The sequence below is a fragment of the Enhydra lutris genome, unplaced genomic scaffold, assembly GCF_002288905.1.
Source record: "Enhydra lutris kenyoni isolate GAN:26980312 unplaced genomic scaffold, ASM228890v2 scaffoldscaffold13, whole genome shotgun sequence".
Lineage (NCBI taxonomy): Eukaryota > Metazoa > Chordata > Mammalia > Carnivora > Mustelidae > Enhydra > Enhydra lutris.
In genome coordinates this window covers 28,750,411-28,773,110 of record NW_019154097.1, presented here as the reverse complement: position 1 = coordinate 28,773,110, position 22,700 = coordinate 28,750,411, and the positions used below count along the sequence as shown (strand labels likewise).

Genomic DNA, 22,700 nt, shown 5'->3' with positions numbered 1-22,700 from the left:
CAGCAGAGACTCGGATGTGCCCACGAGTCCCGTTCCAGTTTCTGCAGGTTAGCAGCCCCCAGGGACGTGCTCACATACACTCCCGAATGCACACTGGGCGCCCCCATGTATTGCTGCCCTGCACAGCTGTGGGCTTCCCGGGGCAAGAGCCGGCAGGTCCAGCGGGAAGTCCACGGCCTTGCCAGGCCCCCGTCTGCTTCCCTGAGTGCTCCCCTCTCCTGTCCACAACGGGGCAGAGGCAGGGGCTGCCAGTGAAGGGGACGCTTGGCCACCAAGTGTCCTGGGCCCCGCTGCTGTGGGAGGAGGCCGGCCACCGGACACGGCCTCCTGGGGGCCTTGGGTGGAAATCGCCTGGGACCTCCTGAGTGCTGGAGCCAGCCGCCAGGCAGGCCTAGATGAGTCTCTCCTCTGGCGGCACCTTGAGGACACTGTCCATCTCCAGCCGGGCTCCGGCCACCTCCTGCTGGCTGGGGCTGTAGGTGCCCTCTGACTGGCGGCGCTTCCTGGCTGCCAGGATCCCTGAGAGGAGGCCCAGGAGGAGGAGGAGGAGGCAGGCGCAGGCCGCGGGCACGGCCACCTCCAGCAGCGGGAACGGCAGGGGCAGCGGCAGGCCCTTCTGCAAGAGACGCGGTAATGAGGGCTGGGGCGTGGGTCCGTGCTGGTGTTGGGGGAGGTTTTCCCAAACTTCCTGATGGTCCGGTGGAGAAGGGTGGGGATACGCCCTCGCTCCCACGAGGACAGGAACCTCTGCTTTATTCTGTGGACCGGTGAATTCCAAGTGCCCGCGACAGGTGGGTGGCACAGGGTAAGCCGCAAAGGAGATAACAGAGGTTTCCCCCAGACACAGGACCAGCAAGCCAGGACTGGCAGACCCCTCCGTCTGCCCCCAGGGCCCGTGCCATGCCCACGCCACCATCCTTCAGCCTTGAATTACAGCTCCAGGCCCTTCCTTTCCTGGCCACAGCGGGCCCTGCCACCCGGCCTCCCCCACCCGCTTCCCCCTCCCTGCCATAAACCCAGCCAGTCTGAGGCGGTGGGGACTTGATCCCTCCCTGTCCCAGAAGGTGGTCTGCTTTCTTAGTGTCTGTGGAGACCTTGTTTCATCCCGGGGGAGGCCTCTCAGGCAGTATGTAGGAGACGCTCCCCGGCCAGGTGGCCTGTGCCAGGCAGGAGTGGAGGGGGCCCGCCCAGCTGAGGGCAAGCTCAGAACCCGACAGGGTCTGCCCAGCAAGGGGGCCTGAGACCAGGCTTTAGGGAGCCCCGAAACCTCTTCCTCTCTAGGCACAGAACAAGGATGCCCGCATCAAAGGCCTGGACCTTGGAAGCCCCCAAATCACCGAATTCTTAGATTCCAGGGCCTGAGAGTCTCAGACTTGCTGGCCCTCCCTCTGTCCTGTGAAGCCTCTCGGCCCACTGGGACCTGGGTCCCAAGTCCCAGGACCCAGCCCTGAAGGAGGAATGGGCCATCCCCAGCCCCCCAACCCCCTCCAGTACCTCTGCGAGAGCTTGTAAAGCCATTTCCTCCCTTGGCCCCGAGAGGAGGGGAGGTAAGTGCGCCAGAGGCTGTAAAGTTCAACTTGAAAGGAAACATTCCCCAGAAGCAGAGGGGATTTGCGGGTTTATGACCGGGGCTGCCAGAAGCCTGTGGAGATCAAGGCTCCGCCCCAGGCTTCCCTGCCTACCTCTCTCCCATCAGCACCCACGGTGGGCTCGCGGCCACTGGGCCTGTGGCACCGGTTCCGCCCCTTGGTGGAAAGCGGAGCCAGGGGGAGGTTCAAACTCAAGCTACCCTCATCGATTGGGCCCCTCCTCAGCTGAGTCTCTGGCCACTCCGGCTCAGAATCCAGGGCTCTCCAAGTCTTCCCACTCTAGAATCCTGGCACGCAAACCACTGGAGATGACAGGCCCTTGGAGCCACCAACCGAAACCCCAGAATCCTAAGATCCTGTGAGACCTGAGTCCTGGTCCCAGAGAGGACTTGGCAAAGCCCCACTGTTTCACTGCCAGTCCTCAGAGGGACGGTGGGGCCTCCCAGGCCCTCCCTGAGTCTCCTTCCCTCCTACTCCCTGCCCCAGGACTGGGCTGGTCCAGGCACAGCGCCACGGGCTCTGTAGGTGCTCCCCCCACCCCCAGACCATCTCACCGAAGTCCAGGAAAGGGCCCTCGCCAAGCCCCCCAGGCATCACTCACCACCACTTCGCAGAACCGGCCCGAGAACCTGGCACCACAGATGCACTCATACAGCCCGCCAGCAGCCCGGCACGTGCCGCCATTCACGCAAGGGTTGACCTTGCAGGGGACCTGACACCTGGAAGGCGAAGAAGGCGAGAGTCGGAAAGCTGCACCCTCCTGGGGGCCTCTTGCTCCCCCATCGGCTTCAGCTTCTCAACCCCCGCCCCCAAATACACAGGTATCCACCTGCTGTCGCCATGCACGGTCCCCGCCTGGCAGGGCCCTGCCAGGTAACTGAGGCCAACTGTGACCTCTAGCACAGCCCCTCTGTGTCCCACAATCACAACAGAGAATGGCCTGCCGGGGCGGAAGTGTCGGGGAGCCTGTGTGAGGGCAGCGGCCCAGGGATGCGGACGCCCTCTCTCTGCAACAGGCCCAGAACCTGCCCAGCTGTGTCTCCCTAGGTGGTGCTGAGGTGGGCTCAGGGCTCAGGGGTGGGCACTGGGGGCCGAGGCTGAGGTTGAAGCTGAGGCTGAGGGCTGAGGCTGAGGTCAAGGGCTGGGGGATAAGGATGAGGGCTGAGGCTGGTGGATGAGGGCTGAGGGCTGAGGCCCTAAGAACCACCACCAGGCCACTACTTCCCAGTGACAGCCTAACAAAGGATGGTCTTGGAAACCCCGGGAGGAAAGAGCTCAAGTGACAGAAGTGGACCGTCCGGGACTGTGGACACAATGAGGGTTGAGAAGGTGAGCAACGGTCCATACCCCACTCTGTCTGCCCTGCCTGGAGGCGATCCAGGCCCCCCTCCCCCGCCCAGCTCCCTGGCCCACCTCTGGCCACCAAAGCCCTCCTGGCAGCTGCAGTTGGTCCCCTGGGGCCCACCCTCACAGGGGCCACTGGCGAGGCAGGTGAAGTTCAGGCTACATTCCTCCGGCACGACAGGCAACCTGGGCAGGAAGCACAGAGACCGCACTGGGTGGGGGCAGCACCCCGGGGACCTGGCCGGGCCCCCAGCCACCGAGGTTACCGCAGGCCACCTGAGCCTCCACGTCCTGAGCTGTAGCGTTCAGGGCCCACCTACTACAGACCCGGATACCCACCATGGAAGTGGTGTCCGAGGTGGAAAGGCTGGGGCACAGGGCTATCCTCCTGCGGCTCCAGCCCTGTCCCTCAACAAGGAGTCCAACCTCCAGACCCAGGCTGGGAACATCTCCCTGGGCTCAGAGTCCCTGGAGAAGCTGAGGAACATCAGAACTCTCCTTGGAACAAAAGCGTGTTCCCAAACAGAAAACTTGGGCTGGACATTCCTTCTTGGTGGTGGTGGGGGGGCATCCCCTACCCCCCACCCTCAGACAAGAGCCGCATTGATCTCAAATTCAAAGTTATCTGGGTTTTACCTGGCAGCTCTAGGGGGCGACTGTTCCAATCTCACAGATGAGGGCACAGATGCTCAGAAAAGCGCCCACAGAACCAGAGCTGCGGCTGCGGAGCCCGTGGACTTGGGTGCCGCACCCCCGCCCCCGCCCGGGGAACCCACAGGGCCCCTCCGGCCCAGGCCGCCCGGGCCATCCGCACCTGCAGCGCGGGCCCACGAAGCCAGGCGGGCAGCGGCACTCGAAGCGGCCGTCAGGGCGCGAGTGGCAGCGGCCACGAGCACAGGGTGCCGAGCGACACGGGTCGGCGCGGGTCTCGCAGCGCGGGCCCTCCCAGCCCGGGCCGCAGGCGCAGGCAAAGGCGTCGAAGAGGTCGCGGCAGCCGCCGCCGTGCAGGCAGGGCGAAGGGACACACACGTGCGCGCCGTGGCAGCCGAGGCGTAGGACGGGTGCTCCGGGCCAGGCCGAGAAGTGCTCTCGGGAGCCGGGGGCTGCGCCGGGTCGCGGGCGCGCCAGGGGCAGCGGGAGACCGCCGACGGCCACGCGACCCAGGCAGCCGGTGAAGTTCTCGGCCAGCAGCAAGCGGGCGGCGCCGGGGCCGCGCAGGAAGCCCAGGTCGCCCGCCAGGCCGCGCAGCGCCGCGGGCACGGTCGCCCCGTCCAGCCAGAGCAGCCAGCGCGACGCGGCGGCCGCCGGGCGCTCCATGGCCAGGCGCACGCGGTGCCAGGCGCCGTCGGCCACGCGCGGCCCGGACCCCGGCAGCACTGCCCCGGGCAGGCCAGGGCCACTGCGCACGCCGGCCGCCAGCGAGCCGTTGCGGATGGCCAGCCAGACGGCCGCGTGGGCGCCCGCGGTGGCGCGCAGCAGCCCGGCCTCGGGGTCGCGTGTGCGAAAGGCCAGCGACAGGCCGCTGAGCGACAGCCGTGATGACGCGTTGTGCCCGCTGAAGGCGGCCGCGGGGCCCTCGCGAAAGGTGGCTTCACCCACACCTGCCGGGAGAGGGAGCCTTGGGAAGGGCACAGGGGCAATGACACACCTGCCATCCCCACGGCCCCCACCCATCTCGAGGGGGGCACACCCACACCCCCATCATCCAATCCCAGGAGCCATCGCCCCCACAACCCTGGCTTCCACCCCTCATAATTCCCTACCTCGGAGAGCCAGCTTCTGGCGGCGTGGGGGAGACCTTCCCTACCCCATCACGCCAGGCCCACTCTACCCTCCAGGTCACACACCAGGCAATAATTCCTCTGTCCCCTTCCCTCTTCCGTGGAGTCTCAGCACTGAGGCTCACTATTCACTGCAGTCATCTTTTTTAAATGCAGATTTTTTAAATGCTGATCATGCATTTTAATAAAACGCACTCATCTTTCTAAAATGCTGATCACATGCCTCTCCTGTCTAAAACCATCCCGTGGCTCCCCACTTCCCTTAGGAAAAAGTTCTGAGCTGCCTGGTCTAGCTTTCAAGGCCCCTCCTGGCAATATCTGGACCCCAACACCTTTAACTGTGCTTCAGTTGTTCTTATAAACGCTAAGACTTTTGCATATGCTGTTGCCCCTCCTGAAAAGGTCCGCCCCTATGCCTAGTCAGTCTTCCTTGTCCTTGGAAACCTGGTGAGTGCGGTCTTCCTCCAGAAAACCTGTCCCTCTTGATGCAGTGGCCTAACCACACTGGGGGCTGTTGGCACCCTGGTCTACTGCCTATGAGCCCTCAGGGTAAGTATGGGCTCTAAACCCAGCCTGGGTGTCCAGAACCCAGCATGTAGGCTGCCCAGAGCACACACTCACAGACAAAGCCATCGGGGACCTCCTCACAGGTGGCAGGCGGGAGACAGGGCTGGCCAGGACACCACAATTGCTGGGCACATGTTGGCCCCGTGAAGTTGACAGGGCAGGTGCAGTGGAAGTCATTCCAGGTGACGAGACAAATTCCACCATTGAGACAGGGGTCAGGCTGCAGAAAAATCAGGGCAGGGATTGGCTCAGGCGTCGGGCTAGCGTCATCCTGCCATAACCATCACTGTACGGGCTCTTCACTGAGCACCTACTACAAACACAAGAACTCCTCAAAAAGACAGAGAGAGGAAGTCACTATTGTCCCCATTTTACAGATAAACTGAGGCTCAGAGAGAAGAAGCCACTTGCCTGGCTCATCCATGCAGGAAATAGGGGAGCCAGAGTTCACACTCGGGCCATTCTAATGCCAAGGTTGGTGTTTTGTCCATGGACCCAAGGACATCCCTGTCGTCTGTGCCCCCTCCCCCACTGTTCCCACAGAAAGGCTCAGGCAGCCCTCTGCCTGGGTCGGGGTGTCTGTCTCACACCAAGACTGGGGAGGGAGGTGGGGTCCAACCAGAGGCCAAGAGCAGCTGGGCCAGGAGATCAGTGTGAATCCTGCTGTGTCACTCTCTAGCAGAGGAAACGTGGGCCCAGCACTTCACCTCCTGCCATTTTCCTCACCAGAAGGACATGCTAACCCCCAGAGATGCAGGGTAGACCCCGAGAAAGGGACCCACTCCTTTTCCCGGGGAACTCACACTGCATGTGTCCTCGGAGACGCAGCCCATGGTGAGGTTCCGGGACTGCCTGCTGTCCAGCTCGCTGGGCTGGCTTGAGTTCCCCAGCAGCAGCGGAAAGAACGGGAGGTGGAGGTCATTGAGTCGCAGGTCCTGGAGGCAGCCTCGGAAGGGCCCACCCCAGGGCTGGGCGTCAGCAGGGAGGAGCCTCCCACCCACGTGCACCTGCTGCCCCAAGCCCTGCAGCTGGTCAGGCCCGAAGCTGAGCGTCACCAGGTGGCGGAGCCCATCGTCCCAGCGCCCAGGAAGCACGAGAGTAGGACTGCCCAGCACCTCGGCCTGGATCTGGCCCTCACTCAGGAACACTGTTAGCCCAGCTACTGAGTCGTTGGCAAGTTGGAGCAGCAGGCCAGCGGGTTCCCGAGTACGGAGGAGAAAGGACATGGTGAGGTTGGGGCCTGGCAGCTGGCGGAGCAGGAAGGAGGCAGAGCTCAGGGTGCCCCCCAAGCCAAAGGTGGCAGCAGGAACCTCTGCAGGGAGAGAGGATGTCGGGTGTGAGGCCTGTGGGCCAGGGGAACGCCCACTCTCTGCCCCGGGGGCTCCACCTGCCTCGCTCCTCACCATCAGCGCAGGTAGGACCGCTATAGGGCCGGGGGCATTCGCAGAGGAAGCGAGTCCACATGTCCACGCAGGCCCCTCCGTGGGCACAGGGTGGAGGCTGGCACTGTTCACGGCGCTCGCAGCCCAGGAAGACATTCTCGCCGAGGTCCTCGGGCAACAGGAGGTGCCCGTCCACGTACACGTCCTCGAGGCAGCCTTCAAAGGCTGTGCCGCCCAGCCGGGCAAAGCAGAACCTGGCAGGCGTTGGCGCTTCAGAAGCCACAGGAGCCGGGGCCACAGGACTGGACGCCACACAGAGGCGGGCAGGGCAGTCCTCGTGCCAGAGCTGCAGCTCCAGGACCCCCAGGCGCAATGAAACCTCCACTTTGTGCCACTGACCATCATTTAAAGCCAGGTCTGGCAGCTTCAGCGTTAGTGCAGTGGTGTTGCCGTGGCTCCAGAGGGTGGCCTGAAGTGTGCCCCCTGCCAGTGCCAGCTCCAAGCTATCCTGGGCGTCAGTGCGAGCGGCCAAGACACCAGCAGGTAGTGTGGTGCGAAACCTCAGTGCCAGACCCCGGGGGCCACCAGCTGGCACGGATGTCTGCACAGGGCTCCCGGCCACCACAGAGAAGGTAGTATTCTGGCCACAGAAAGATCCATGAGTACCGGGTGGGCAGCGGCAGGCGTAACTGTGGACCCCGGCCTTGAAGATGGGGATGCAGGTGGCAGCTGGTGGGCAAGTGTGGCCCTGGCAGCCGGTGAGCTGCTCGGAACAGTCATGCCCACCCCAGGCCTCTGGGCACTGGCAGACATAGCCTGCCACAGTGTCGTCACACGTCCCACCATGGAGGCAGGGCTCCGACAGGCATTCGTCCACATCTTCCTGACATGCCAGGCCTTCAGGAGAGACCAGGTCAAGGCTCAGCACTCAAGGCAAGAACCGAGCACTCAAGGCAAAGCTTACATGCCTTGTGGGATGGGGATCTCAGCACCTAGTGACTGAACCAATTCCCAAAGGATTTCTCATGGTCCCCTAAGTCCCTGGAGGCTGGAATCCAAGACACCCCTTCCTTTCCCATGTCTGGTGGATCTCCATGCCCCGTGGATTCAATCCCCTAAACACTCACTGGTCTCGCCTTTTCTCCCATGCCACCTTTCTGACTCACCAGCTCACAGGGCCACAGTCTAACATCCTCTACTTTGCCTGCCTTCAACCCCCTCTACCATCCATCTCCACAAGGAGTCAGAGGCCTATTTCCAAAGCATCACCTGGCCAGATTTGCCTGCTTAAGGTCCAATCACTCACCTTGGCACTCAACATTCCTTACGGGCTGGGCTCTCCATGGCCCCAAGTCTCAACCCTGCTTCCTCCAAACCTTGAACTGCCTGTTCCTCTAAGCATTTCCTACAAAATACTTCCCGGGGGCTTTGCTTGTACTGTTTCTCTGCTTGGAATGCCTTCTCCTCACTTACCTAGTCAAACTCCTACTCATCCTGCAAAGCCCAAATTCAAAGGGCCAGGCCCCTAGGAAGCTTCTTGGATTCCCAGTCCCTAGCTCTTGTGTCACTCCCAACTCCTTGCCCAGACACAGCTCCCCAGAACCCTGTACTGAAAGTATCTGTTTACTCAGCTGAGATCTCTGGGGCCTGAATATGCCCAGCAAAGGGCTTGGCCTGGCTTTTGTGGACAAAGTGCCAGAATAGGGGAGGAGGGGATGGATGGATGCACCTAGGCTCCTTCCCCTAGTCCCTCTGCCCTGGGGCCCCAGGCTGCTTATGGAGAGGGTTACCTCACCCTCTCCTCCAAGGGCTCCCACACCAGGTACTTTGGCCCCAGCTTGGGTCAAAGGGCCACAGCCCAACTCCAGCTCAGCCAGAGCCTCCACAAAACAACCAAGGCCAGCCCTTCCCATCATACCCCACCTGGAGGAGCCCAGGCCCAGAAAGGCCACCAGGATTTGAACCCTGACCCCCGTCAGCCCCCAACCACCATAGCCTCTTTTTGGGAACAGTCAGCCACACCTCATCTGGCCCAAGGCCCCAGCCCTGCATACCTGCCAGGAGCCACAGGCCCCCCCAGGAAAGTCCACAGAGCCCACGGCCCCATCGCATTTCCCCATGGATGGCCAAGAGTGGCGGGCAGGTCGTGGGCCAGGGAAGCTAAGCTCCCCGCCTGACCAGCCGCCTCCTTCAGAACTGGCTCAGGAATGCCAGGCACTGGCCTCCCCCAGGCCAGCACGACCCAAAGGGAGGATGGGGATGGACAGCGGCAAGGAGGCCAGCCCTATGGTTGGGATTCCCCCTCCCGGGCCCTGACCTCAGCTCTGACCTCCCATCACCCATCAGCTGAGCTCAGCTTGGGGAGGAGCTGGGCTCTGGCTGACACTGGTGAACCGCAGGGAACGACACCCCCTCTCTCAAACCTCCATGACTTCATCTCTAAGAACCCTACCTCGTGGTGGGGGTGATGAGGAGGGAACGAAATGCTCAGAAATGCTCATCAGGGGCCACGCCCAGTGTAGGGGGCCTGCCGGGTGCCTGCAAGGCCATTGCTTGCAGGCAGGACTTGGGGAGTCTCAGCCCACGGGGGGCAGTTGATGGGCTTCCTGGGTGGCCGCAGGGGACACTGAGCCCAGCATCTTTGGGCTGCTGAGTTGGGAGGGAGGGTGGTGATCAGCACCTCCTTGCCCTGGGCGGGGGAGCCAGTGCCCAGGAAATGTGCCAGGGAGAGGAGGCAGTGTGCCCAAGCAGGAATGCGGGCGGGCACAAGGGAGGTGTCGCACACATTCCACAGGGGGCAGGGACACCCGAGGAGGATGTGAGCACTTCTTTGGGTTCACCAGCGTCCTGGAAGGGAATCTGCATGTCTAGGCATCTGCTGTACCCGAGGCAGGGAGAGGCTTTCTGCAACCCAACTCCTGCCTGATAGGCCCCAGCTCTGCAGAGGTCAAGCTCACCCTTCTATCTGTGATCCCCTCCTTTACCTCTTCTGTCCTGTCCCTGCAGGGGCCCTTGGCCCCTGTCCTGCCCTAGGATGTCAGGTGCTTAAGGTTCTCTTTGCCCATCACTCGACACATTGGCTCCAGCTGCCAGGACTGTACCCATGAACCCCGGTCACTGGTTCTTCCTGGGCCCCAGACTCCGGACCACCAGCCCCCATCCTGGCTCCTCCCTGTGGGTGCTCCGCAGACACTTGGACTTGGTATAGACAAGTATGGACAGCCAACCAACATCACCCAGGGCAGAAGCAGCCAGCATCTCTGACCCTTCTCACTCATGCCTGGACTAACCCCCAGGGCCTCCAGAACTCCCCCCCGAAATAGTTCTCAACCCACTTAGTTCCCTCCACTTTCGCCTCCAAAGCCCAGGTCCCCGCTCAGCCCTTCTTAGCTGTCACCAGTAAATCCACCTCCTTCCTGCTCTCCTTGTCCCCATCAATCCAGCCTCCATGCATCAGCCAGAGGAAGTTTCTCAGCCCAGGCCCCCCGATCTGCCCTTGCCCTGTCCTGGGTGCCCACCCTGCCCCCCGCACCTGTGTAGCCATCTGGACAGTGGCACTGGAAGCCGTTGGGCAGGTCCTGGCAGCGGCCACCATTGAGGCATGGCTGTGAGGCACACTCGTCCACATCCACGCCACATTCGTCCCCTGCAAGAGGGCCAGCTGTGGTTCCCACCTGTACCCTCAGAACCAGAGAGCTGGAAGGGCCCATTTTAGAACTATGGAGACTGAGGCCCAGGGAGAAGTGCTAACACAGGCTGGCTGCACCTGTGTGACAAAGCCAGGCCTCGAGCAGAGCCCTAGCATCCTCCCCCCACCCCCAGCCCCGCATCCACATGCCAGTGGCCCGGCTTTCTCACCCTCAAAGCCAGGAGGGCAGCGACACAGGAAGCCGGCAGCGTGGCGGAAGCTGAAGGTGCCGGGGAAGGTGGCCTGGGCGCCTCCGTAGAGCGCCGGGTCTGAGCGCTGCAGGCACTGTCCCCCGTGCTGGCAGGGGCCCGACTCGCACTCGTCCTCATCCACCTCGCACTGCTGGCCGCTGTAACCTGGGGCACACGCGCGTAGGTAGCAGGTCACACGGGATCTCCGGGGAGCACCCCTCCGCTGCTGCCAGGCCAACCCAGGGCCAGGCTGGAAGTGACTGCTCAGAATACGCTCACCGATGCGGTGAGAGACGGGGACACTGAGGACGGTGGGAACGACTGCGGCAGGCGGTCAGCGTCCTGTTACTATCACTGCTAGTACTACGGAGCCCTTCGCACGTGCCAAGTTTTCACGGGCATTTCACCTTGACCCTCCTCGCGACAATGCTTGGAGCAGCTGCTGCGATTAGCCCGATTTTGCAGATCCCCACAGAAGTGACGTTCAGAGAAGCCGCAGTCACAGACACACCTGGAGGGCAGAGGAGCCCCGGCGCACACCTCCGGGCCGCCCACGCGGCGCCACCCGGGCGCGAGCACGCGCACACACGCACACACGCACGCGCACGCACCTGGCCAGCAGAGGCAGCGGAAGCTCCCGAGGCCCTCGAGGCAGGACGCGTTATTCGCGCAGGGCCCCGACTCGCACTCCAGCACCTCTTGCTCGCAGCGCGCGCCCTCGTAGCCCGTGTCCGCACAGTCGCACCGGAACCTGGAGCAGAGCGGGGCGCAGGCCCGGCTGAGCGCGCCCTGAGCCTCCACCGGCCTCCACCTGCCCGGCTCTGGCGTGCAGCCTCCTCCGCCCCCCCCCCACCCCGCCACGGGGCCGTGGCCGCCCGCTCCGCAGCTCACCCGTTGACCAGGTCGTGGCACTCGCCCCCGTGCGCGCACGGCTGGCTCTGGCACTCGTCCAGGTCCAGCTGGCAGCTGGCGCCCCCGTAGCCCGGCGCGCACACGCAGCGGTAGGAGCCCACGCCGTCCAGGCACGAGCCGCCATGCAGACAGGGCGTCGAGGCACACTCGTCCACCTCCTCCTCGCAGGTCACCCCTGGACAGGGCCGGAGACACAGACAGACAGATGGACGCCCGGAGGGAGGTCGAACGAGGCCCAGACAGGCCGACCTGCAAGCAGCTTCAGACAGCTACAAGGAGCAGAAACCTGAGGATCCCGAAAGAATCCGTTGGTCCATTCGTCCGGAGGAGGTATCTCTTGAGCCGGCAACAGCAATGAGGTAGAAACAGGACGGCCGTCCCTGCCTCCCTGAGCTCACAGCCGTGGAGCTGGGGAGACGGGGAAGAGGTCGATAGGACATAGATGCTGACTAATTTTTCACTGTGATAAGCTCAGCAGTGGGAGCATAGTGGATCCCCTAAAAGCAAGACCCAGGGTTCTGGCCTGGGCAGCTGGAGTAAGGGAAGGCTTCCTGGAAGAAGAGACTTTTGAATGATGAGTAAGCATTCACTGAATTGGGCCGGGGCTGTGCCGGGATTTGGCTTCCAGGCTGGGGAACTGGCCCAGCCACTGAGTTACACGATTCTATCTACACTGTGGAAGGCTCACTCTGCCGGCTTTGAAGAGAGTGTAGAGAGGGACTCCGTCGGGGAGGGACAGGCCCCAGTGAGAACTGCTGGAGTGACCCGCTCCTTCTGGTTTCCCCTGTGCCTTCTTGCTTCTAAAACCCCAAGCCCAGGGAAGCCCCCTCTGCCCTGGGCAAAACTAAGACATCTGGGCGGCCCTCAGGGGTCAGGAGATGTGTGGAGACGAGGGGAGATGGAGAATCTCAGGGTTTGGGGATGTACTGCCTGAGTTCATCGGGGGGCCCACATGTCACAGTGGACCCCAGAGGCCCTGCCCTCCCCCGCCCACTACATAGGGTTGGCCCTGGGGGACCAGGGACCCAGCTGGCTCCAGCTGGAACCTTCCATCCCTTCCCAGCTCAGTGAGCACCAAACACAGCCCCTCCTTCCCATGACCCCTCACTCCTCCCGCCCCAGTCCCACTCCCACCCTCTGTGCCAGGGGGAGCCAGGCCCCAGCCGCCTGGAATCCCAGCCTCCCCCGCCCGGCTCTGAACGGAGGGAGGAGGAGCGCAGTGAGTCATGGCAGACTCTGCCCCCGCTCGCAGCCTCAGCTCACCCAGCATGTGCTCCCCAGGGCCCCCCGGGCACGTCTGGTGCATGCACCTGCTGGCCCACACACACGTCCATGGATGCACTCCGGGAGCCCAGACACCCGCAGACAGAGACACACACAGGCCCCTCACATGACCTCCCTCACACACGCAAAGCTAACACTCCACCCAGACTCTCAGATGGTGAGGAGGATGCGTGGAATCCATTTCCAGAGTCTGTCCCAAAGTGCCTCACTATAAGCTCCCTCCCCTGGAAGCCGGCCCCCCCAGGGTGCACCCCTTACTCTGAGGCGACCTCAAACCGCCTTCCGCCCTCAGAGCAGAGGGAGTTGAACTAGAACTGGGAGTGTCTATGCTGCAGGGTCCCCACTGCCCTGGGCAGAGCCTCTCACAGACCTGTGCCTAGCTGCTCCCCACTTCCTGGCTTCCGGACAGTCGGTCCATTCTGTGGGAAGCCCCAGAGCAGAATACCCCACAGTTTCCAGGATGCCTCGGCGGCTGGGGTGGTGGCGGAGGGGGGGCTCTCTACGCTAAACTCAAAGCTCAGTGCGTCATTTTACAGCCTGAGCCACTGACGGGATGGACATCACAGACCTCCGTCCAGGACATGAGGCCATTACCTGCATAGCCAAGGGGACAGCGGCACTCGTAGCGATCAGCCAGGTTGTGGCAGGTGGCCCCGTGGTGGCAGGGCCGGGAGGCACACTCGTCGATGTCCAGCTCGCAGCGTGGGCCCTGGAACCCGGGCACGCAGTAGCAGCGGAAGCCGTGGGGGTCTGGACCCTGGGGCACGCACAGAGCGCCATGGTGGCATGGCTGGGTGGCACAGCCCTGGGGCTCCATGGGCCCACAGGTGTAGCTGCCATTCTCCGTAGCCTGGCACTCGGTCCCTGGAGCACACGGGGCTGAGGCACAGACACTTGGGGCCTCCGAAGGCACCATTCCTGTAAAGAGAGAAGATGGGCTGGGCGGGGTAGACCAGGACGCTCCCCTCCCCACTGTCCGGCCCACCCCAGACCACAGAGCCAGAAAGCAGGAGGGGTCTGTCTGCTTTCAGGAGGCTAGACGGAGGGCCACGGGCTCTACAAGCTGCATCCCCAATGCCCCTGCACAACTACAGCTGGAACTGAGACTGGTTCAGGAGGGTCTCTGTGAAGGGGAAGGGACCAGAAGCTTACCACCCCCCACCACCACCTCTCCCCCCACCATGCCACAGCAGGACTAGAGGAAATTCAGGAGGGTCTCCGTGAAGGGGAACAGGCCGGATACTTACCCACCCCCCCACCATGCCCCAGCAGGACTAGAGGACAGACTGTCTCTGACCCTGAGAGCTTTGCGCCCTGCTCATCCCCTCCTCGCAGAGCTCCTTTGGGGCAGGCACTGTCGTGCCCATTTTACAAGAGAGCAAACGAGGCTCAAGCGAGAGAGTGAAGACCTTTTTCTTTTAAGATTTATTTATTTATTTCACAGAGAGCGTGCGCGCGCACAAGCAGGGTGGGGGGGGGGGAGAAGCAGGCTCCCCGCTGGGCAGGAGTGGGGCTCCATCCCAAATCCCTGAGATCCTGACCCGAGCCAAGGGCAGATGCTTACCTGACTGAGCCGCCCGGGGGCCCCGAAAGTAAAGACTCTTGCCTGAGCCTCACAGCAAGTTACTAGGCAGCCTTGGAGCCTATCACACGTTTCATCGCCCTCACCCGCCCAGAGAGGGGGTCTCCTCCCACCGTCCCGTCCACCTCTCCTGCTGGGGGTCTGGCAACTCCATCCCAGGGTGAAACCAGAGATGGAGGACTTCAAAGGCAGGGACTGGGAACTGGGCACCCCCCCCCCGCCCCGCCAACCCGGGCCCTCCTCCCAGCCTCCACTAGCTCACTGTGCGGGGGCCTGGAAACCTCTCCGGGGATCCCTGGCCTTCACTCTATTCCCCACCTCAGCAACCAGCTGACCAGCCCGCCTGGCCAAGGTCGCAGGGTGCAGGACAGCTGGCTCAGGCCACTGCTGCCTCCACCACACCAGAGGGTCACCTGCTAGTCTGGAAGCCAAGCCCCTTGGAGAGTCAGCCCTGTCCCCTTCTGAGAGCCTGCACAGCTGGTGAAGAACTTAGGCTTTGAAGCAGAACTGCCCTGGGTTCAGATCCCCGCTCAGTTACCAGCTCTGAGACCCCGAGCAGGTCCTTTCTCCTGCTGAGCCTCTGTCTCCCATCAGAAAGGGGATGAACCCAGGGCAGGCCTCACAGCACGGGGGCGGATTCAGAGCCTCAGGTACTGCTGCTGGCCACTCGCAGGACCTCAGTAAGAGCTGGGGGAGGGGAACCGCCATAAAGCAGGAGGCACCCCCAACCTGGGGCTCTGAGAGGCGCCCTTCCCCTGCCCAGGTTGTCATCCAGACACTAACCAGGCCTAGAACAGCTTCAGGCCCTGCACCTCCCTTCCCCCACCTTGGTGAAGACCCCCCAGATAAGGCTCAGCGTCATCCACATTCCACCAGGCAGGGCCTTCCACTGGCCAACCCCCACCCTTCCCAGCCGGCAGGATGGGGGACAGGGATGTGGAGACACAGACCTTGGCACCAGAGAGAGAACCTGGCTGGCACTCCCCAGCACCTAGAGCACCTGGTACAGCTGGGCGTGGGCTCACTCACTCCCTAACGGTGGGCCACCAGTTGCCCACCCAGTGCTAGGCATGTTGCAAGGGGGCAGAGGAGCTGAAACACCGTCAGGCCAAGATGACCGTGTAGGGCTCTAGTGGTGTCCACAGCCCCTCTCTGACCACTGTTCCCTCCCCAGCTCAGGGCATCCATCCCAGCCCCCTCCCCCAAGCCTGGCCGTGTAGGTGAGGGTCAGGGAGTCTGGGCCTCTCTTGGAGCGGCTTCTGGGCAGCTCAGCTTTCTTTTCCCCACCCCAGCTGCTGTGGCTGATCTGTTTAGAGCCATGTCCTTTAGGGCTAAATGGCCAAATGAAGGTGGGAAGATAATCTAATGGAGGTGGGAAGATAGTCTGATGGGGGTGGGAATGGATTGAGCTCCCTTAGGGAAAGGACAGCAGTTTGGGCATCAGACAGGCCTGGCTTCTGGGGTTCAAACAGTGCCACCTCGTGCTGTGAGAAACCACTGAGGGGACAAGAGTGAAGGCCTGGCCCCCAGTGAGGCTTCATGAAGGGCTGTGGCCATTTTGATCAGGCTCTGGATCACCATAGGAGCAGGTGGCCCAGGACCCTATATGCTGGCGCCCCACGGAGTCGGAGTCTAGTGACAGGAGAGAAAGGGGCTCCTCCCGTGAGTCAGGCGGAGAGGAAGGAAGCTGCTTATCCCACGGGGCACGCAGGAGCACCAAAAGCCTGGATGGGAGACACCCCTCTTTCTTGTATACTCCCAGTTATCTTCCTGTTCACCTTAGCAGACGCAGAGAGCTGCTATTCCTGTTCTACAGCTGAGGGAAGGGAGGCTCAAAGACGAAGGGACTGCACTGTCCCGCAGCCTGTGAGGGGCTGGAATCCAAACCAGGTCCCGCTACTCCAGACTTTCACCCCTGGGGCTTCTGAACCTCCGGCTTGTATTAAGGATACAGATTTATGGGGGTGCCTGGGTGGCACGGTCAGTGAACCTCTTGGTTTCAGCTCAGGTCGTGATCTCAGAGTCGAGATCGAGCCCTGCATCATCGGGTTCTGTGCTCAGGGGGAGTCTGCTTAAGATTCCTCCTCCTCTCTAAAATAAATAGATCTTTTAAAGAGAGAGAGAGAATGAGAAAGAAAGACTACAGAATACAGAATACAGATTTCTATTTCTATTCTATTCTGTATTCCCTGTACTCCAGACCTAGAGATTCAGAGCTATTGGGCCTGGGCCCAGAGAATCTGCATTGCCCCAAGCTCCCTGGGGAACCCTTTGCACATGGAGGCCTGGGAACCGCCGGCCTCAGTCCTCAGTCTGGTGGGAGTGACACCAGAAGGCCAGGCCAGCCATGGGCTGAGAGGTGGAGGTGAGGGCAGTGGGGCAGAGGGGGGCCGGCCCTGGGCCAGGCTGGGGGCGTGGCCTGTTGCCAGGGCGACGAGGGGCCTGTGCTTATCTTTACAAATCCCTCCTGACCTCTCAGGCTGCCTGGGACGACCTGGCAGGGGAGGGATTAAGGGACACACGCCCCTCCCCTTCGACCTGCTGCCCTGTCCCCGGGCAGGCCCAGATCCCTCCCGCCAAGAAGGGAGGACGATTGTCCTATGGTAACAGCAACCATTTACTGAGTGCGTACTACGGGGCCGGGAGCCGTGCTTAGGTCTGTGACTGCGTGACTACCATTGATTCAAACCAGGAAGGGTGGGTGCTGTTAAGAAAAGTTCTGTTTTCTAACTTAGAGAGGTTATAAACTTGCCTCAAATCTGCTCTCAAAAAACTAAGAAGCAGGTTGTCTCCAGACTCCTGAAAGACCCACATCTCCCAAAGCAAGTGAAATTCCCACTTCGCAAACTCTACGTTGCCACCCATTGTTGTCATCTCAGGGCAGCCCAGCCCAGCCTTCCCGGGTCACAGGAAAAAGTCTCTGAAGGTTGGCACAAGGGTGGAGGTTCCCGGATGGGCCTGGGCAGAGCGGTCAATTTTCCCTCTTTAAGCAGAACCGGGCTGTGGGCAACCCACTGTGCTTCGGCCGTCACTCAGGGCCTACTAACTCCTACTTTATGTGCACTTACGGCTTGTGTATAATCACCGAACAGGTATTCAAGAGTTAAATTACTCAGGATTTAATTGCAGCAGGATAAATTGAGCTTTTGTATGGCTCAGGTACAACACATTTATGTGCATTTATAACAGACCTCGTGATAACTCCTGACGGCTGATGGGAAATGTTTACCGAGGGTGAGTTTTGAGAAGCTTCTTGTCTTAACGTGGCAAGAAAGAGGATATTTCTAAGAAGTGGCCCGAGATCTTGTAAGATGTGGGAGCTTCTGACATAGGGGCAGACACTGCTCATCTAATCCCACTAGGCCCCCAGGACAGGAGTGAGCACCCACTACCCCACAGCTACCAGGAAAGGGCTAAGTTACCCTAACAAGATGGGACAGTTTGGAACACTCAAACACAAAAATGTTTAACACCGCCCCCCCAAGGCTAAAAGGGGGGTTCACTATTGATAATTTTGGTAACGATAGTGGGTGACAATGGCTACCACGATTCACCGCCCACGCTGTGCCTGGCACTGGCCTATCCCAGTGTTTCCAGCTTGGGTCTCGGAGCCCAAGTCCATGGAGACACTTTCCCACGGGGCTCTGCCACCCAAACAGGCCACTTTTATGAGTGGTCTCTGGGCTAAAATGTCCTCGGAAACTGCAAGCCAAACTGAGTTGGAGAACCGCTGTGTTTTCCCCTCAGATCGCTCAGAGTTAGCTGGGTGGCCCCCTGAAGGGGTGGAGGAACAGAGAAGGGACGTGGCTTAAATGGGCAGGTACCGAACACAGTAGCTGTGCGACTCGAGGCAAGTCCCTGACCCTCTCTGGGCCTCATTTCCTCCTCTATAAACTGGGGGTGATAGAGCCAGCCTCACACAGCTGTGGGGAGATTCTCAGTCTGCCATGTGGGGTGCCCGGCTGGTGCTGTCAGTGCAGCATGGGACTCTCGTTCTCAGGGTGGTAAGTTCAAGCCCTGTGTCAGGTGCAGGGATGACTTAAAAATGATAAAGAGATTTTTAAAAATCTTTAATAGGGGCGCCTGGGTGGCTCAGTGGGTTAAAGCCTCTGCCTTTGGCTCAGGTCATGATCCCAGGGTCCTGGGATTGAGCCCTGCATCGGGCTCTCTGCTCAGCAGGGAGCCTGCTTCCCCCTCTCTCTCTCTCCCTGCCTCTCTACCTACTTGTGATCTCTGTCAAATAAATTTTAAAAAACCTTTAAAAAAAATAAAAATCTTTAGTTAGAAAAACAACAAAAAAACAAAGTCCCTCACGGGAATCCATTAGCATAATATCTCCCAGTGGCCGGCCGTGCTCTTTATTCACTGACCAATAATCCTTTACTTGGAGCCAATGCTGTCTAGCCAGCCGGTCCTGACGCTGGTTCACATGTGTGTGGCTCCCCTCACCCGCTGTCCCTGCCTCTCTGCCTCAGTCCCACAGCCCCCCGCCCCACCCCCAGCACTGGGGGGAGGAGGGGCCAGACGTGGGGACGGGACTGCTGCCCTTTGTCAGCCAGGCTCCCGGGCTGTGAGAGCTCAGCCCGCCCCCATTGTCCTCCAAGATGCTTGGTCCTCTCCACAGAAACCAGCCAGGCTTTTGTGGCAGAGCGGGCCCAGGATGGAGGGGCTCAGCTCAGGGCCTGGCAGGCCTAGGAGGCAGAGCCAGAGGCCCAGGGCTTCCAGAAAGCTCATCCCCTCAGGGATGGAAATTACTTTCCCAGGGACACAGTCCCCAGCCAGGCATCGGGCGCTGGTATCCAGGAATGCTTGTGCCCACAGTGCCCTCACCCCAGCTTTTGGGGATCCCCAGGGAGTAGGCTCCCTGCAAAGAAATCACAGTGAGAACGGCCACTCCCGGGCACCCTAGCCAGGGTTAGATTGGGGTGAGCCTGTCCCTCCACGGCCACTTTTTCTGCAGCATCCGTCTCCTTTGTGTTCTCTCGGTCTCACGGTTCACACGAACATGTGTCTGAGTGTGAGTGCACACGTCACTGTCCGTACCCTGGTGTGTGCAGGCACCCATCACACATCTGGAGGGCCGTGTGTGTTTGTGTGTGAGTGCACGTGGCCCCTGCTCACGTGGTGAGTTGTGCCCTTGTACGTGCCACACCAGCGTGCAGGTGCGTGTGTGTGTGTCCGCAGGTGTGAATGTGTATGTGGTAGGGCAGGGGGCAGAGAGCAGATCTACACGCCAAGATTCCGTGCCCTTCATGCGCAGGAAGCAGGCCCTCGGCTCCTCTCCTGAGCCCGGGATCCGCGTCAGGAGCCCCGCTCCTCAGCCCCCGTCCCTCCTTCCCTACAAAGTGGGGTCCTCATCCTCCCCGGGGGCCCTTCAGAGAGGAGGAGACGAAGGTGTTGTGAGTAGGCCCCATGAATGGGGAGGAGGGCCCTAGGTAGGGGCCTGGGGAGGCTTGACCTCCCACCCTGGGAGTCGGAGAGGTGCCTCTCCCCCCAGCCCGCAGTGAAGTCCAGGCCACCAGCCCTGGGTTGGCTCCCTCCGCCAGCCAGCAGCGGAGCGGAGGCGGGGTCAGGGGACTTCCCAGGCCTGGCCCCGTAGCTATAGTGACCAAGACAAAGCGTCCCCAAGACCCCCCAGGAAGAAGTCCAGGCTGCGGGCAGCACACGTGAATCCTCTCGGACAAAAGCAAAACCGTTTGGCGAACGGGGTCTGGCTTAGGAAGCCCTGTCAGCCAGGTCTGGGAATGCCGGGGAGGGGGCAGCAGGGGACACACGTGCTCCCCAGTGCCTGGCCACCCCCCAGGGGCCCCAGAGCATCCCCAGCCCCCAGTGCAGGCAAGGGAACACACACATGGAGGGGATGCAGGTGGACGTTGGGCTCCCCTGGCCGCCTTCCCCCTCCTCACCGTGATCCACGGGGCTGGGGTCTGCTGCCCCCGCCCCGGGTCCCCTTTCGAGAGCTAAGACACAGTTCAACCCACTTGACAAGTTATAACCCACTACTTGTGCTCGGTCGCAGCCCACCACACTCAGAAAGCCTCAGACAACGACTCTCAGCTCACCCGGGACAGCTCACAACTTCACCGCACCCACAGCCCGGCGCACACTCACAACAGACTCAGGGATGAGACGCCCACTACCTGCAACCCCCGGCTCCCAGCCTCAGCCTGGGGCTTCCCAGTCCCAACACCGCTCCCAGGCCGCAGCGCCCCAACCCACGGCCCCTTCACAAAGGCCCCCAGGCCACCCAGCAACCCCCCAAGGCCCAGGACACACACTCCACCCAGGCCCGGGGTATCCGCACTGGGAGACAGAGACAGACCCAGCCCAGTCCCCCTCCCCCACCGCCACCCCAAGGCTTGTGCCCCAACTCACCACCCAGGAGGGTGAGGGCCGGAGCCAAGAGCAGCAGCCGCGGCAGGAGAGGGGCCAGGGGCCTGGAGGCCGGGGTCCCAGGCCTGGCCAGCGCCATGGCAGCGCGCTCAGCTCCCGGCTGTGGGAACAGGCGGCCTGGCTGGCTCCGCACCCCCCTCTCCCTCCAACCAGCACTAATGCTGTGGACAGAGGCCCGGCCCCTCCCTCCCTCCCCTCCCGCCTCCTCCCTCACCCCAGGCCCTCCCAGGCTGCTCCACTGGGAACAGATTCTAGAGGAGGGGTCTGACCCACCCTGTCTCCCCAAGCTCCAGGGCTCCAGAGAGGCCTCAGGGGGCCCTGCAGGTCTGACCTGATCTTTGTGCACCCCCCAATCCCCCCTCCTCCCACCTCTCAGGTCCTGCTGCCTCAGCCTCCTGGCTGGGGAGGCTTTCTGTTCTTTTCCCAGATGATGCCCGCTACTTCCAAGTCCTAGGTTATCCCAGCCTGCCGGACACGCCCCCATCTCTTCTCAGCCTGGGCCCCCCTCCCTAGCCCAGGGCTGAGCAGCCAGCAGCCTCCCAGACCTCCTCTTGGCTCGGAAGCCCCAGCCCTTCCCACCCAGCTTGTTCCCTCCCACTGCTTCCCACCTGAACAGGTACCCCCCACCCTGCAGCCAAAGCCCCCTTCCCCTCCCCACACTCAGCCCACCAGCCCCTGGTGGCTCTTCCTTCTCACTCTCTTAATCCCACCCCTCTCCTTGACCTATGCTAACAAACCGCCCCTCCCAGTGGGGCCCTCAGGATAAGGCCCCTGGCTCCCTTCATCCTCACCAGCCAAACTGAACCTTTTCCATTTCTCCCCTTTGGCCTAAATCTTTGCCTCTGCCATTCATAACTCTGGAAACCTCACTGCAATCCAAGGCACCCCATTCTAGTGAATGGCAGTTCCAACTAAGCGAATTTTCCTGCTCCCCTGCTGGGAAGTCCTTCTTGTTGTCTAACCTTATAGTCTCCTGCTGCACTTGATGTTTGCTTGCTGCCGGCTGGAAAAGGGAATGTTGTTTGCAGGGGTGGGGGTATGTGTTCTTTGGGGAACCTGGACTCAGGAATCCCGTGGTGGGCTCTGAGATGTGCCCTGACATCTGGAGGGCACAGTCTGGAGAGATAGACCTGAGCCATGAATGAGGGAGCTCGGGCAGTGCTAGCAGGTCCACCGAGAGAGGGAGGGAGGGAGGGAGAAGGGCAGTGGGCATTACACAGCACATGGGTGGCCCAGAGCCACGCTGGTCCTCCAACCCTAGCAAAGTGCTCAGAAAGGGAGCCAAAGACCTGGGTGGACCCCTGGTCCACATCCCACATCATCCCCTCCTGGAGTCTTGTTTCCTCTGGGATGGGAGATGCTCCTTGGTTTCTGGGACTCTCCTCAGAGGGTCCCTGCCTCTCACATACCAGGTGCTCCCACCACCCCCAAGACCCTCCTCCACCCTGTGAGAAAAGCGCAGACCCCCGCCGCTAAATAGATCCCAGTTTGAGCACAGCTCTACCACTGATTGGCCGAGTCATCTCAGCACGTAACTTCCTCCCCAGGCCTCAGTTTCCTCATCTGTAAAATGGAAATAACAGTTCCCACCTGGTAAAGCTTTAATGAGCTGAAGCGGCAGTGAAACTTCTGTTCATTTTGTGTCTCAGAGGTTCCTGAGAGTTCCAAGCAGCCCGGGGAGCTGCGCACAGAACTGAAGGGCTCCCATACCCCCTCCCATCCCTCCTACCCCATCCACCCCCGGTCCGCGGACACAGACATGCAGCTTTTACACTGAACCCTGAGGTCAGCAGGACGCCGGTCCAAACGCCCACCGCTCCCCGCCCCTGTCCTGCAGCTGCTGTGCGCCACCGTGTGGCCAGACCTGGGAGTGTCGTGCGAGGTCCGGAGGGCACTGGATGGGCGGAGGCGGACGCGGAGGGATGGATGCGGAAACGGCGCGGGCGCGGGAGCCCCATGTGAGCGAGGCGGCGGCGGCTGGGGAGCC

General features: G+C 61.6%; 1 protein-coding gene across 1 annotated transcript; it reads right to left on the bottom strand.

Annotated features, from left to right (window-relative positions):
• Positions 1 to 345: 345 nt before the first annotated feature.
• LOC111146321 (crumbs 2, cell polarity complex component) lies at positions 346 to 20,792 on the bottom strand. Its single transcript, XM_022501827.1, has 13 exons — positions 20,696 to 20,792; positions 13,333 to 13,656; positions 11,434 to 11,629; positions 11,154 to 11,293; positions 10,522 to 10,707; positions 10,196 to 10,309; positions 6,685 to 7,560; positions 6,085 to 6,593; positions 5,336 to 5,501; positions 3,748 to 4,534; positions 3,003 to 3,119; positions 2,191 to 2,308; positions 346 to 616 (listed from the first exon to the last, which is right to left on the bottom strand). Exons 1-13 carry the CDS (start codon positions 20,790 to 20,792, stop codon positions 392 to 394), a joined length of 3,855 nt encoding a protein of 1,284 aa, XP_022357535.1. The 3' UTR covers positions 346 to 391.
• Between the last annotated feature and the right edge of the window lie 1,908 nt (positions 20,793 to 22,700).

Bases quoted from the DNA above. Each gene is read 5' to 3' on its own strand.
- LOC111146321 (XM_022501827.1), bottom strand. From the start codon at position 20,792: ATGGCGCTGGCCAGGCCTGGGACCCCGGCCTCCAGGCCCCTGGCCCCT. The intron at 5,502-6,084 runs GTGAGTTCCCCG...ATTTTTCTGCAG, and splicing joins TCTCCGAGGACACATGCAGT to CCTGACCCCTGTCTCAATGG. The intron at 4,535-5,335 runs GTGAGTGTGTGC...CTCTCCCGGCAG, and splicing joins GGTCCCCGATGGCTTTGTCT to GTGTGGGTGAAGCCACCTTT.